The following is a 12,569-nucleotide window of genomic DNA, read 5'->3' as shown; positions in this document are numbered from 1 at the left end:
TACCTACCTTTCCATCTTTATTCACCACCATTAATTTCTTCCCTCCTAGCTCTAATTGTAACAGACTCTTGATAATAGATTATGCTTTTTTCCTCTCATTCCTCTCTGCTTTTTCACATTCTCAACCCTTCAACTTGACTGACTACTATGGTTCCTCAAGCATTAGCCCCTCTGAGATAACTTACCACACTAGGCTTAATTAAGTTCCCTACCTTGACACCCTCCAGATATCTCCATCATGGTACAGAGTTTGAGGATCTTAATAATTGGATTAGTTATCTGTTTTTGTTGGACTAAAGTTGCTTAAAGGAAGTGACTGGGTCTTTTATCTCAACATCTTTAATGCCTACGATAAAGGGTACTTTGGGCAAAAAGTAAGCACTCATATATTGATTAAATGAATAAATTGTTTGATACTAGTTTGTAAGCTTTGAGTTATAACCCAGGAAGAACACTAGCCATTCAGCCTAGTGTACTTTGATAATACAGTGTTCTTAGAATGAGGAGGATTTCATGAACTTCATCGTGTGCAAAATCATGATTAGCACAGTTCTGGTTGAAATGGCCAAGATGTAGTGGTGCTACTGCATACTAATTAAAATGACTAAATTGATGTGTATGAATATGGACTGAAAATGGAATTCTGATAGAATAGATAAAAGATCGAAAAAGCATTTAAAAAAAATTCATAGTGTAGTAATAAGGTAGACATGTTTAAGAATATCACATTCTAGTATATAAGTTTTATTTGAGATAGAAATATTCCTTAAAGCTTGAAAGAGTACATGTAAAAGGAAATGCTCTCAGTTTATAACTGATTGTCTTGGGTCCCTACCTTTTCTTGGTTAATTTCTTTGTAATTGGAAAATAACTTCAGGATAGATAAAGTAAGATAGCCTATATTTATTGGAACTTTACCATGTGCTATTTTAAACACTTTTACAAGAACTATTTAATTTGTTAAACTCATGAGATAGGCACTATTATTTTTTGTTGTTGTTCACTGAGGAAGGGAGGCTTTGAGAAGTCAGTAACTTGAAGGTCACATAGCTGCCAGGTAGCAGAGCTTTGATAGGAACTAGAGCATATTCTCCATCTACAGCCTGTGGTTGTAGCCACTGTGCTTGTCTCCTGTGCTTGCTCTACTGCTTCCTGCTAAAAAGGTTCTTAAGTGTGCTTTGCTAGAAAGTAAGCGACAAGGAGATAAGAAGGACGCTTTATTTAGTTATATTTAGTAGTATTTTGACAGACAGTGTAGTCATAGACGGGAAAGTGGTAAATTTTGGTATAAGGAAGTATTGTATAGATCAGGCATTAAAAAAAAAAAAATCCAAGAGTAATCTTCTGGTAGAAAAGCTGGCTTCAGTCTGGTGAGATCTGTAAAGAGGGAGAAAGTGAGTCCAGACACTAGACTTGAATTCTGAACTTTGGTTAGATGAAATATCTTCCCTTTCCAGGCTTCATGCTCATTGATCTTTCTAGATGAGTAAACACCTTGAGAGCTACAGTCTCTCTCAGGTGCTTATAAATTCTCACTGTGGTAGGAGAAAAGGGGCAGCTAGGTCTAAGATTATTAACTTAATTAAAAATAAAATGTATTTGTTCTTTACAGGGAAAAATGGAGACTGACAAGATTGTGGCATCTAGAGTTAGAACTAAGCCTTTTCTGTTTTTAAGACTTTGAAAAAACTCATTCATTGTTTTCACATCAGCTGTGGATTATGACAGTTGTCTTATGTTGTGATACTGACATAATCTGTATATTTTAACAATGCTATTGACGGATGCTTGACTATAGTAATACTGAAAATTACAGTTTATTCAATCTAAACAGCCTTAGAGGAAATTGTACTTGCTTTGAAAACAAATGCATTACTAATAGTGAATATTGATTAGTGGTTTGCAGGTGGTTATTAGCATTGTCAGAAGTAAAGCTTGAATTAATTATGTCCTGATAGATGTTAATAATTGTTAGAGAGAATGCCCTGCTAGTAATTATTTTTAATGACTGCTGCGCCATTAAGAAAGGTTAACTTGTTCTGTATAAATCTCCCATAGTGACACAGCTACTACCTCATTAACTGTTCATAGACTGCTGTAAACCAAATATGCTATATACTGTGTTTGGTAGAAATCGTTTGTTTCACAAGATTGGCTCGTTTAGTTATAGAGTTGACCCTAGTTTAATTACCAAGGGGGGTTGTGAATAGGCCGCTAAGCATTTTCTGCCAATTAAAATGCTGAAACAGTGTAGAAAACTGCCATCTTGCACATGCTTTGAACCAAGTTAATTAGAAAGCTTCCACAGATGAGCGCTTCTTTTTAAAAGAATGCATTTTCTCTCTAGATAATGAGAAAGGGAGTTGGTGAATAACTAAGCTTGAAGACCTTTAACGTTTTAAGCAACCTAATTTGCAGAATAAGTGAAGCTTGTTTCAGACATTTAGCATTTTTTTATTGCATATGGTATCTTGGGTACAGATAAAGAAAACATTTGCTAGTTGTATTTAATAGTTTGAATAGTGTTTGGTATAAGTTTTATAAGAGATGCCTTTTATTGTTTGTTGTTTATTGTTATTTTGGGTTTGGGCTTTATACTAAACAAATTGTGATTGAAAAAGCACAATAATTTGGTTAGAAATCAGAGTAATTTTATTACCTGAATTGCTTTTTTCTACACTAGGAAATTGTGATAGATTTTCTGTGAGCTTTAAATGTAAATGTTACTAATTCTAAAAGTAAGTATGTATTTAAATAGCTTAGGAAGGTATTTCAAGTTCAACAAATTCAGAACAACTTTACTTCTCAAAGGTCAAAGGATTGTAATTTTCCTTGAAGAATGTTTATAAGTTGTTAAGAGAATGACTATTACTTAAATTTTTAGTGCTAGGAAGCTAAAATTATTGTTAAAAATTTACAATAAATCAGCATAAGAAAATGTCTATAAAAACATATACTTATGGGAATAATAGGACTGTTTTGCTAATGAAACAATTGTGGTAGAATATTTGTAATCTATAGAAAATATTCGAGAAACTTCTGATTTATCTGAAATGGGAAATCTAGTTCTTTACCTTTTTATTTCTTGGCACTGGCAAAAATAAGTAACAATTCATGTTAGATAGGATATAAATACTTTAATTAATCTTACTCATACATATATTTTTGATGGCATAGAAATAAGTATATGTATATTCTGATAATTTTATATAGTTACAAGTTTGTTTTGAAGTAATCATTTGTCCCTCTCCCTCTATCCTAATTAGCTCAAAATTTGAAAGTGATTGCCATTTGAATTAATAAAGTTAGTATTCTTACTTTCATTTTTAATTATACTTATTTTTCTTATAGATCCTCTTTTATGTGAAGCCACCTCTATGAGGTAAATACATAAGTGATAAATAAATCACTTGGCCAAGAATTCCCTGAAAATACTATGATTTACTGGAGAAAACAACGGATTAAGAGAGGACTTTGGGTTTAGTTTTGACTTTGCCATTTTAGCTAGCTATGTAACTTTTTTATTATGATAAAATTTATATAACATAAAGTTTGCCATTTTAACCATTGAAGTGTGCAAATCAGTGTGCATTACATTCACAATGTTGTGCAACCATCACACTACTTTTAAAACTTTTTTTATCACCCCAGATTGAAACTGTGTAACCATTAAGCAGCAGCTCCTCATTTTCTCCTTACCCCAGCCCCAAATTCCTTTTGTCTCTATGAATTTAACTCTTCTAGATCATTCCTATAAGTGAAATCATACATTTGTCTTTTTGTGTCTGATTTATTTCACTCAGCATGTTTTCAGGGTTCATCTATGTTGTAGCATGTATCAGAACTTAATTCCTTTTTGTGGTTGAATATTCTCCATTGCAAGTTATACTACATTTTGTTAATACATTCATTCATTGATGGATACTTGGCTATTGTGAATAATGCTGTAATGAACATTGGCATACAAGGATCTGAGTCTTAGCTTTCAATTATTTGGCGTATATAGACCTATGAGTGGAGTTCCTGGGTCATATGGTGATTCTGTTTAGCTTTTTGGGGGAACTACAAATCTTTTCTACAGTGGCTGCACCATTTTGTGTTCCCACCAGCAACATAAGGGGATTCCATTTTCTCCACATCTTTGCCAGCGTGTGTTTTTCATTTTTTTTTTTCACAGCCATCCTAGTAGATGCGAAGTATTACTTAGCATTTAACATCTCTGCTTCAGTATGCAGATCTGTTAAGTAGAAAGACATTGGTCTACATTATTGTGTTCTTCAAGATACTGGCTCAGTGAGATATACCAGTAGATTCCATAATCAAGTAAGTTAGGAAAATGCTTTATATTGTGTTCCCCTTGCAGAGATTCATGTTGCTTATTAAACTGTTAGAGGCTCTGAGGGAACTTGTTTAACCCAGCATTACCAAATCTCTTTAATTATTAAATTCTCCCCTCTTTCCCTTTGGAATGCTACTTATCTCAGAATTAGATGAACACGGTTTGAGAAATACTAATGTAGATTATTAATGTCCTTTCTAGCTATATGATATGATGTTAGCTAGTATGTTGCTTGTTCGAATAGCTACAAGTGAGCAAGGAATTTTTTTGAAATGTTTTTTTTAAAAGGGCAAAACAGTTGGCCTCTGAAAAAAATTTAAAAAAAAATTCCGACTCTGTCAATCAAGGCAGTGTATACACAGAGGAGTAATTAAACTATGTTATAATAGTCCCAATTGTACTGTCTATGTTTTATATATAAAAAATGTTATTAGAAGTTATAGAATCCTTTTTAGTCCTGGAATTCATTATTTTTAAAAATCAATTTGATAATTAGTGATATTGAGCATTTTTTCATGTGCCTGTTGGCCATTTGTATGTCTTCATTGGAGAATTGTTTGTTTAGATCTTCTGCCCATTTTTGGATTGGGTTTTTTTTTTTTATTAGTTGTATGAACTGTTTATATATTCTGGAAATTAAGCCCTTGTCAGCCGCAGCAGATCAAATCTCACACCAGTCAGAATGGCAATCATTAAAAGGGTTACAAACAACAAATTCTGGAGAGGGTGTGGAGAAAAGGGAACCCTCCAACACTGTTGGTAGAAATATACTTTGATGCAGCCATTATGGAAAACAGTATGGAGATTCCTCAAAAGACTAGAAATAGACTTACCATATGATCCAGCAATCCCACTCCTGGGCATATATCCAGAGAGAACTCTAATTCAAAAAATACATTCACCCCAATGTCCACAGCAGCACTGTTTACAATAGCCAAGACATGGAAACAACCTAAATGTCCATCGACAGATGCCTGGATAAAGAAAAGTGTGGTATAGCTATACAGTGGAATACTACTCAGCCATAAAAAGGAATAAAATAATGCCATTTGCAGCAACATGGAAAGACCTGGAGACTGTCATTCTAAGTGAAGTTAGCCAGAAAGAGAAAGAAAAATACCATATGACATCGCTCATATGAGGAATCTTAAAAAAAAAAGGCACAAACGAGCTTATTTACAAAACAGAAACAGACTCACAGACATAGAAAACAAACATGGTTACCAGAGGGGGAAGGGAGTGGGAAGGCATAAATTGGGAGTTTGAGATTTGCAGATACTAACTACTGTATATAAAATAAACAACAGGTTTTTTTTCTGTGTAGTACAGGGAACTATATTCAATCTTATAGTAACCTATAATGAAAAAGTATGAAAATGAATATATGTATGTATATGTATAACTGAAACAGTATGCTGTACACCAGAAATTGATGCAACATTATAAACTGACTATACTTCAGTTAAAAAAATACCAATTTGAAAAATCTTTTGAAGTAACAAGCATATTACACATATTTTCTTTAGTTGGAAAAATGGGACAATTCTTTTAAGAAGTTAAGTTCACAGTCATATACAGATTATTTAATTTTAATCTAAGAGCAAAGTCTTTTTCTGATTCTTGGTTTTTTGTTGTTGCTCAATAACCAATTTCTTGATAGCCACTTTACTACATAACCAATAAACCAGAAGCACTCGATTATTTTTTAAAAATATGTGTGCGTGTATCAACTCTTTTTGGAGAGGAATTATCCAAGCTCAATGTAATACCATTTCGTTGAATAACTCCAAATGGTATCATTCACGTTATACTGTGAGTAATGGCATTCATTCAGAGATACAATGAGAATGGTGCCCTTGAAGTGGGGCAATACTATGACCCTAGATTGATTTATGTAAGGCTTTCATCTTTGTGGGATTATGATATTTTCTTATATTTTCTGAGTTTCAGATGCCAAATACAACAAATGCCAGAGATTTTCTAATTACACAGTGGGCTTCTCCCCTTCAGCCATTTCTTTTCTTAGTTTACAGATAGATTCACTTTCTCAGGTGGATAAGAAAGATACAATTATCAGAGCCGATACATAAAGATATTGTACCCGAGAGTGTATAATATTTGACAGGTACCTAGTAGTGCACAAATTAACTCAATAACACCCTTTCTCACAAACCCTCCCTCAACTACATGTGTAAACACTTGTCTAATTTAATGTATGTCAGTTTGCCAATGATTTGTCTTCAATTATAATAGCTTACTTGTTAGCATATTGGCAAATTGATTTTCACTGAATTTAATTTTGATTGATTTGTTATTTGGTAACTTGGTTTTTGAGTAATTGACTAAAGGCCATTTGAGACTGTAAATCATTGCAGAACATTGCAAAATATTTCTGGCTTTATACTCTTGGACTTTTTTTTCACATTCAAGACACTCTTAGCAGGAGTTAATATGATGAGAATTTTAGAAAGGAAATATTTGCCTAGAATAATGTTCATTTTCAGGTATAGAATGAATTTCAGATTCATTTTATGATTAGGGAATAGAATCACATTTTTCAACTCTTTAGTGATTAGATTTTTATAAATATGCTTTTAAGAATATACATATGTTGGTTTAATAGGGTCTTAAATTTCATAATCTCATAAGCTCAAATCTTAAAATATGCTTGTAATGCTAATATTTTAGTGGCTTGTTAAGCTATATTGTATAAGTTGTTAATCATCTCAAATGTCTACTGTATCAAATTAATGGTATTTCCTCTATATTATGATTTAGGAATTTAATATTTATTGCAGATGTCTTCATAGGCAGATCCAGAAATGAATGAATTTATATTCCTAGGTGTAGAGTATAATGTAACCCTAGGGGAAAAAAAATCAAGTTAACAAGATTTATTTAACTAGATTCTGGCAAATATGGATTTTAATTTAGTAGCTTAATCTAGTTATATGAATTTTGTTGGACATTGGAACATAGGAATAAAATAAGAAATACTTTTACTGGGTAAGTCTGGTGAATAATTCCAGTGCCTTTTTGGTGAAATGCTGATTAATAAGAATCTGATAATTATGAAGTTATCAAATTTGCTTATTTTGTCTAGTATATTTGGGGTCTTGTCTGTAGTTTTGTCAATCCTCATCCGTATATATTTACATTAGTGAGTATATACAGTTTTTATTTTTCCTGCTACGGAGTATCTTGGAGTTACTGGCTTTTCCAAGCTTAATGCAGTTTTCTCTAAATTCTTGGTTTAAGCTACTTTTAGATTGATTGTTTTGAGATAAATTGCTTCTAGATTAGGTTATTGCCCAACTAAGGAAAAATATATTTGGAAAGGAAGAATTATGTATTAATAGACAAGACATTTTATCTTCAGTTTAATGTTTTCATTACCAGCTTCAGTACCTTCTGTTTCTCACCCCCCACCCCAACTAGTATGATTGGAGCTAGAGAACTGCAGTAGTAGTTTTGACAAACCTTTTTTGGTTTAGTTGGCCAGTAACTTTTTTGGCTCCTTGACTTCATGTATAGCTAGGACCACTTTTCTCTAACCTTTCCCTCAGACTCTCCCACTTACTGATTTGTTCATGTCTGTATATGGGGGACAAATAATAAAGTAACTTGGTTATCATTATTAAGTCAAACTTTAAACCTAGTTGATGTTGTATTTTTCTTTCTAAAACGGGGTTTTTTATCTCAGTTGACTGTGTTCTGTAGTCCCAGCCAGGGGAATCTCCTTTTTATTTTTTGGGTCCACTAACCAGGGTGTTATCTTTAAATGAATCTTTCCCTGATCCTGTTTCCTTGGAAACTGAGTTCCTGTTCCTTTATTGCCCATAAATCCTTGAAAAGGATTGGTGCCACTGTATTTAGTCTCTGGCTGTGTGTTTTTATCTTCGTTTGACCCTTTGGATTCCCAATGTTTATATCATAGTAATTACCTGTTAGATAAAGGATAAACCACAGAGCTTCCATTAGTAATAGATGACCTGTTGCTCTATGACCTAATTTAACTAACAAGAATTAGCTATAGCATTAATGTTATTGGATACTGTGACTGAAATGTCCAATGTATAAACAGTTTTGTTAATACAGTTTAGCATTTAGCAGATCAATTAAAATTATATATTTTTAATCTATCCTTTTCTTTGTTTTTGGAAATTATGTTAATCTTGATGAAGAAATGCATTTTCCCTTATGTGCTTATAACAAGACTTGATATAAAATCTTTCAGCAGATTTATAGTCCCGTTAGATTTGATTAGAAAAATAGCATTTTAGATTAAACCTTTACAAAGTATCACTCTTCAGTGAAATTTTCTATAGCTAAATATTAAAATAAGCAAATTTTAAACTTAAAACATCTCTGTTTTGTTTTAGGCCATTAACCGAAAGTAATCTCTCGTTTTAGGTGAAAATGCCCCACCCCCTGAACCACTGGTATTTATTGCTAGTATCTTAACTGCTTATGAATAGCCTAATAAAGAAATGTGGATAGAATTCTACCTCTTTTTCATGAGTCATATTGTGAAAACATTTCTTTTGTGTTCTGATCCGGTTAAAATTTTATAGTGTGAAATTAAAAAAAGAAGTAGTAATAGCAAAATTGTACAGGAAGCCAAATTGGAGGAAAGGGAGTTTGGAATTGGGTGTGGAAAAGAGATGATACCAAGAAAAATAGTACTGAATTATCCTTTGTAAAAATAAGAAATGAAGTACAATAACACTACCAGTTATAAGGCTTCTTTTGCATCTTATGTGACTATATTTCTATTTGGGGCTGATATGTTAAGTTGCTTAAACTTTGTATTAGAAAGATTTACATAGATTATGGCATTAGATGCTTGGCTTCCTTAATGCTCACAGGAGAGTTATATTCTCCAAACAGTTTTATTGCCGTGGCTTTGCTTTTAGACGTTGGTAAAATTTTATTTGTATTATAAGTGAATCATAGCCTTAAGTCATTTTAAGTCCCTGTTTCTAATAAGGTGGGCCACTGAAGATACTATGTATACTTCGTCTGACTTTCTTAATTCTTTTTTAAAGTATTTAAGTTGATTATATGGTTATTTGTTTTGTTTTTAAATACAGCAGTGCCAAAATACAAAGCTTCTTATAAAGCATAGTTTGGGTAAGATAATCAGTCTTCCATGACTCATTTGTCTGATGTTTATTCTTCTTTGGAGTGTTTTTGGTGTATATTGTCATACTAATGTTGATTATTTCTTTTCTACAGCATGGATTTGTGGTATCATTTCTATCACTGTCATTAGCCTGCTTTCCTTGCTAGGAGTGATCTTGGTTCCCATTATTAACCAAGGATGCTTCAAATTCCTTCTCACATTCCTTGTTGCACTAGCTGTAGGAACAATGAGTGGAGATGCTCTTCTTCATCTACTGCCTCATGTAAGAAACCTTCTGAATCTTTAAAAAAAAAATTTAAGCTAAAAGGGTCCTTCAGTAGCAAGTTGTAGCATACTAATGTAGTATTTCTGTTGTTGTTTTTTGCTTATAGGATGAAGTTTTTCTTTTTCCATTTGCACGGTTTTGAATTAAGCAATGTTTTTGAAGTACATTGAATCATTAGACTTTAAAATAGCAAAGAAACCTGGTCGCATCAGTTTAATCTTCACCTGTCACAGTGTATACATATCAAACCACCACAATGCACACCTGAACTATCTTACAATTTTTTGTCAGTTGTACCTCAGTAAAGCTGAAACTTAAACAGTTCTCTATTAGCAGTTCTGAAAGTGAATACTTAGAAGTCAGTGAGTGATTTATCTTTTTATCCTTATGGTATATCAAGAAAGCCATTAGAATAAATGTATAAAGGGTTTTACAATGATTGTGCATATGGCAAGTGTGCCACAGGTATCTTTATTTGAGCAGGAATAGGTGGACATACTCAGTTAACTATTTTGGACGTTTAGCTCTTTACACACGGAACCATTTATCTTCTTCACCGGGTGTGCTGCTTACTTTCTTCCATTTGGGAACACTTCTAATGATACGATCATAAGCCCACACGCCTAGTCCAATGTCCAGATGTAATTATTGCTTATCAACCTTTTAAAATCTGTCACCAATTAAGAATGTTTGATCCAGTGTTAGTATTTTTACTTCAAATTATGAAAACAATGGGGCTCTTTTCTTCCCCAAATGCAAAATTATGGTTTTGATTACTTTTTTAAGTTCTGACCCCCTCTCTTCTGGAGTTATTTGGGAGACGGGATTGTATTTGTGTGTTGTGTATGTCTCTCCCCCTTCTACACTCCTATACTCCTATACTGGTTGAGAATTCAAGACCTAGGATCTAGGACGATTATGACATTGCCTTTAAAAAAATTAATGTTAAAATGCATTTTTGTGAATGTGAATATGCATTTTTGTTAAGTTGATTTATTGTATTATTTATTTATTTCCCCCTTTATTTACACGCCTTGCCTGCCCTTTCTACCAGCCATCTGGCATAGCGACAGTCTTTCAGAACTGGGCCTAATAAGAACAGTTGAAATGAGAATAATGTTTAAGTGCTGTTTAACTTTTTTTTTCTTAAGATGTGTTAATTAAGTCAAGCTAATTCCTTTTGTAATGGTCTTTCCTTCTTTGAGAGGTTTAGAAAGCTTTTCTGTTGACCACTAGTAAATAGAAAAAAATACAAATAAATGTTACAGGAAGGAAAATACTGAAGATCAGTTGTCTAATTTTTACATTGTTGAAGATTAATTATTGTAGAACATGTTGTAGTTTTAAAAGAACTTTTTGTACATACATTTCTATACATATATTTACTTTTGCTATAGATTTAAAATGTAGAAAATTTAACATATATATACACTTTCCTTATGTTCAACAGTATCAACAGACAGCATTTTATTATTTTGAAATCATTTATAAGAAAAATATTATAAAAATATAATCAGTTTAAAAAGTTACATTACAGGAAGTTACAAATGGTGACTTGCTCGTGAATTTGTCTGTTTTAGTTTTACTAAATATTAAGGCATTTACCTGGGTCATGTTCACTTCAGTTTACAGAGGACCCATCGTTCCCTCTAACCTTACTGCTGGTTTGATTCTCTCACTGTAGTATGTACCTTAACCCAGATAGGCATCTGAGTTTGTAGTCTTTGTTTTAGAGTTACCATGAAATGTAGTAATTTCCAGGCCACTGAGTTTAGCAAAATTAAATGAAAGACTACTTACATTTAAGTGAGATAATATTTAGGGGATTTCTGTGTCTTCTAGGAGATTATATTTTCAAAATAGCATTTTAATTACTCATTTAGAAGCTTTTCTTATTCTTACTAATAGTCTCAGGGTGGACATGATCATAGTCATCAACATGCACATGGGCATGGACATTCTCATGGACACGAATCGAAGAAGTTTCTAGAAGAATATGATGCTGTATTGAAAGGACTTGTTGCTCTAGGAGGCATTTACCTGTTATTTATCATTGAACATTGCATTAGAATGTTTAAGCACTACAAACAGCAAAGAGTAAGTACTTTTTTAATTGTCTAATTTCTGAAGTGTAAAACTCAAAAATCATTGCTTTCTGGCCTTACACTTTTTCTTAATTATGGTGTTGGAAGAATTTAGATTTAGGAGACTTTGTAGGAAGAAAATACAATGAAATGAAGAAAACTAGTAATCAAGTAAATCAAGTAAACTAATGTAGGAGAATAGAGTCTCCGAAACATGGCATTTTTGTTTCTGGTTTGGGGGTTTTTTTGGTTTGTTTGGTAGATTTGAAATTGTGGGAAGTAGAAAACTGAAAGGAACACTTTTTGCAGAAGGGTACTCTAAATGTAATGGTAAGGAATTCTTCATGTATGTCAAAGAAGGGAGTTTGGGTAGATAAATAGTGCATCTTCTTGATGATAAATAGGACAATAAGTAATCTAAAATGTAAAAGTATATAGCATATTTTGAAGAAAGAGAATTAGTGATGCTTGAGTAAAACAGACATTTGATTGCATAGAAGAATCAACTATTGGAAGCTTTCAAAATATAAGTTAAATAATACACCAGATATCAACTGGTTTCAGCAAGTTGGAACTTTGAGGGTAATGATTTGGCAAGTTTTTAGGAAAATGGACAATCAGAACCAAAGTAGTTAAACAAAATGCCAGCTGATGTTTTACTTCCTGTGTCCATCTCATTGACTTTTGTGCTGTTATTGGCTCCTCCTCCTTCCTCTTTTTTTTCTTAACTTATGT

At 32.6% G+C, this 12,569-nt stretch overlaps 1 protein-coding gene across 6 annotated transcripts in view; it reads left to right on the top strand.

The window, feature by feature from the left end:
- The window catches only part of SLC39A10 (solute carrier family 39 member 10), a 120,295-nt gene that overhangs the window by 85,615 nt on the left and 22,111 nt on the right, over window positions 1-12,569 (top strand). For all 6 annotated transcript variants that reach the window (XM_010979728.3, XM_064485138.1, XM_010979727.3 and 3 more), the window contains 2 exons: window positions 9,578-9,747; window positions 11,659-11,847. In XM_010979728.3, coding sequence (XP_010978030.1) covers window positions 9,578-9,747; window positions 11,659-11,847 — 359 coding nt within the window. The remainder of the gene's footprint in view (window positions 1-9,577; window positions 9,748-11,658; window positions 11,848-12,569) is intronic.

Source organism: Camelus dromedarius, chromosome 4 (genome assembly GCF_036321535.1).
Source record: "Camelus dromedarius isolate mCamDro1 chromosome 4, mCamDro1.pat, whole genome shotgun sequence".
Taxonomy (NCBI): Eukaryota; Metazoa; Chordata; class Mammalia; order Artiodactyla; family Camelidae; genus Camelus; species Camelus dromedarius.
This window is presented reverse-complemented; position numbering and strand designations above follow the sequence as displayed.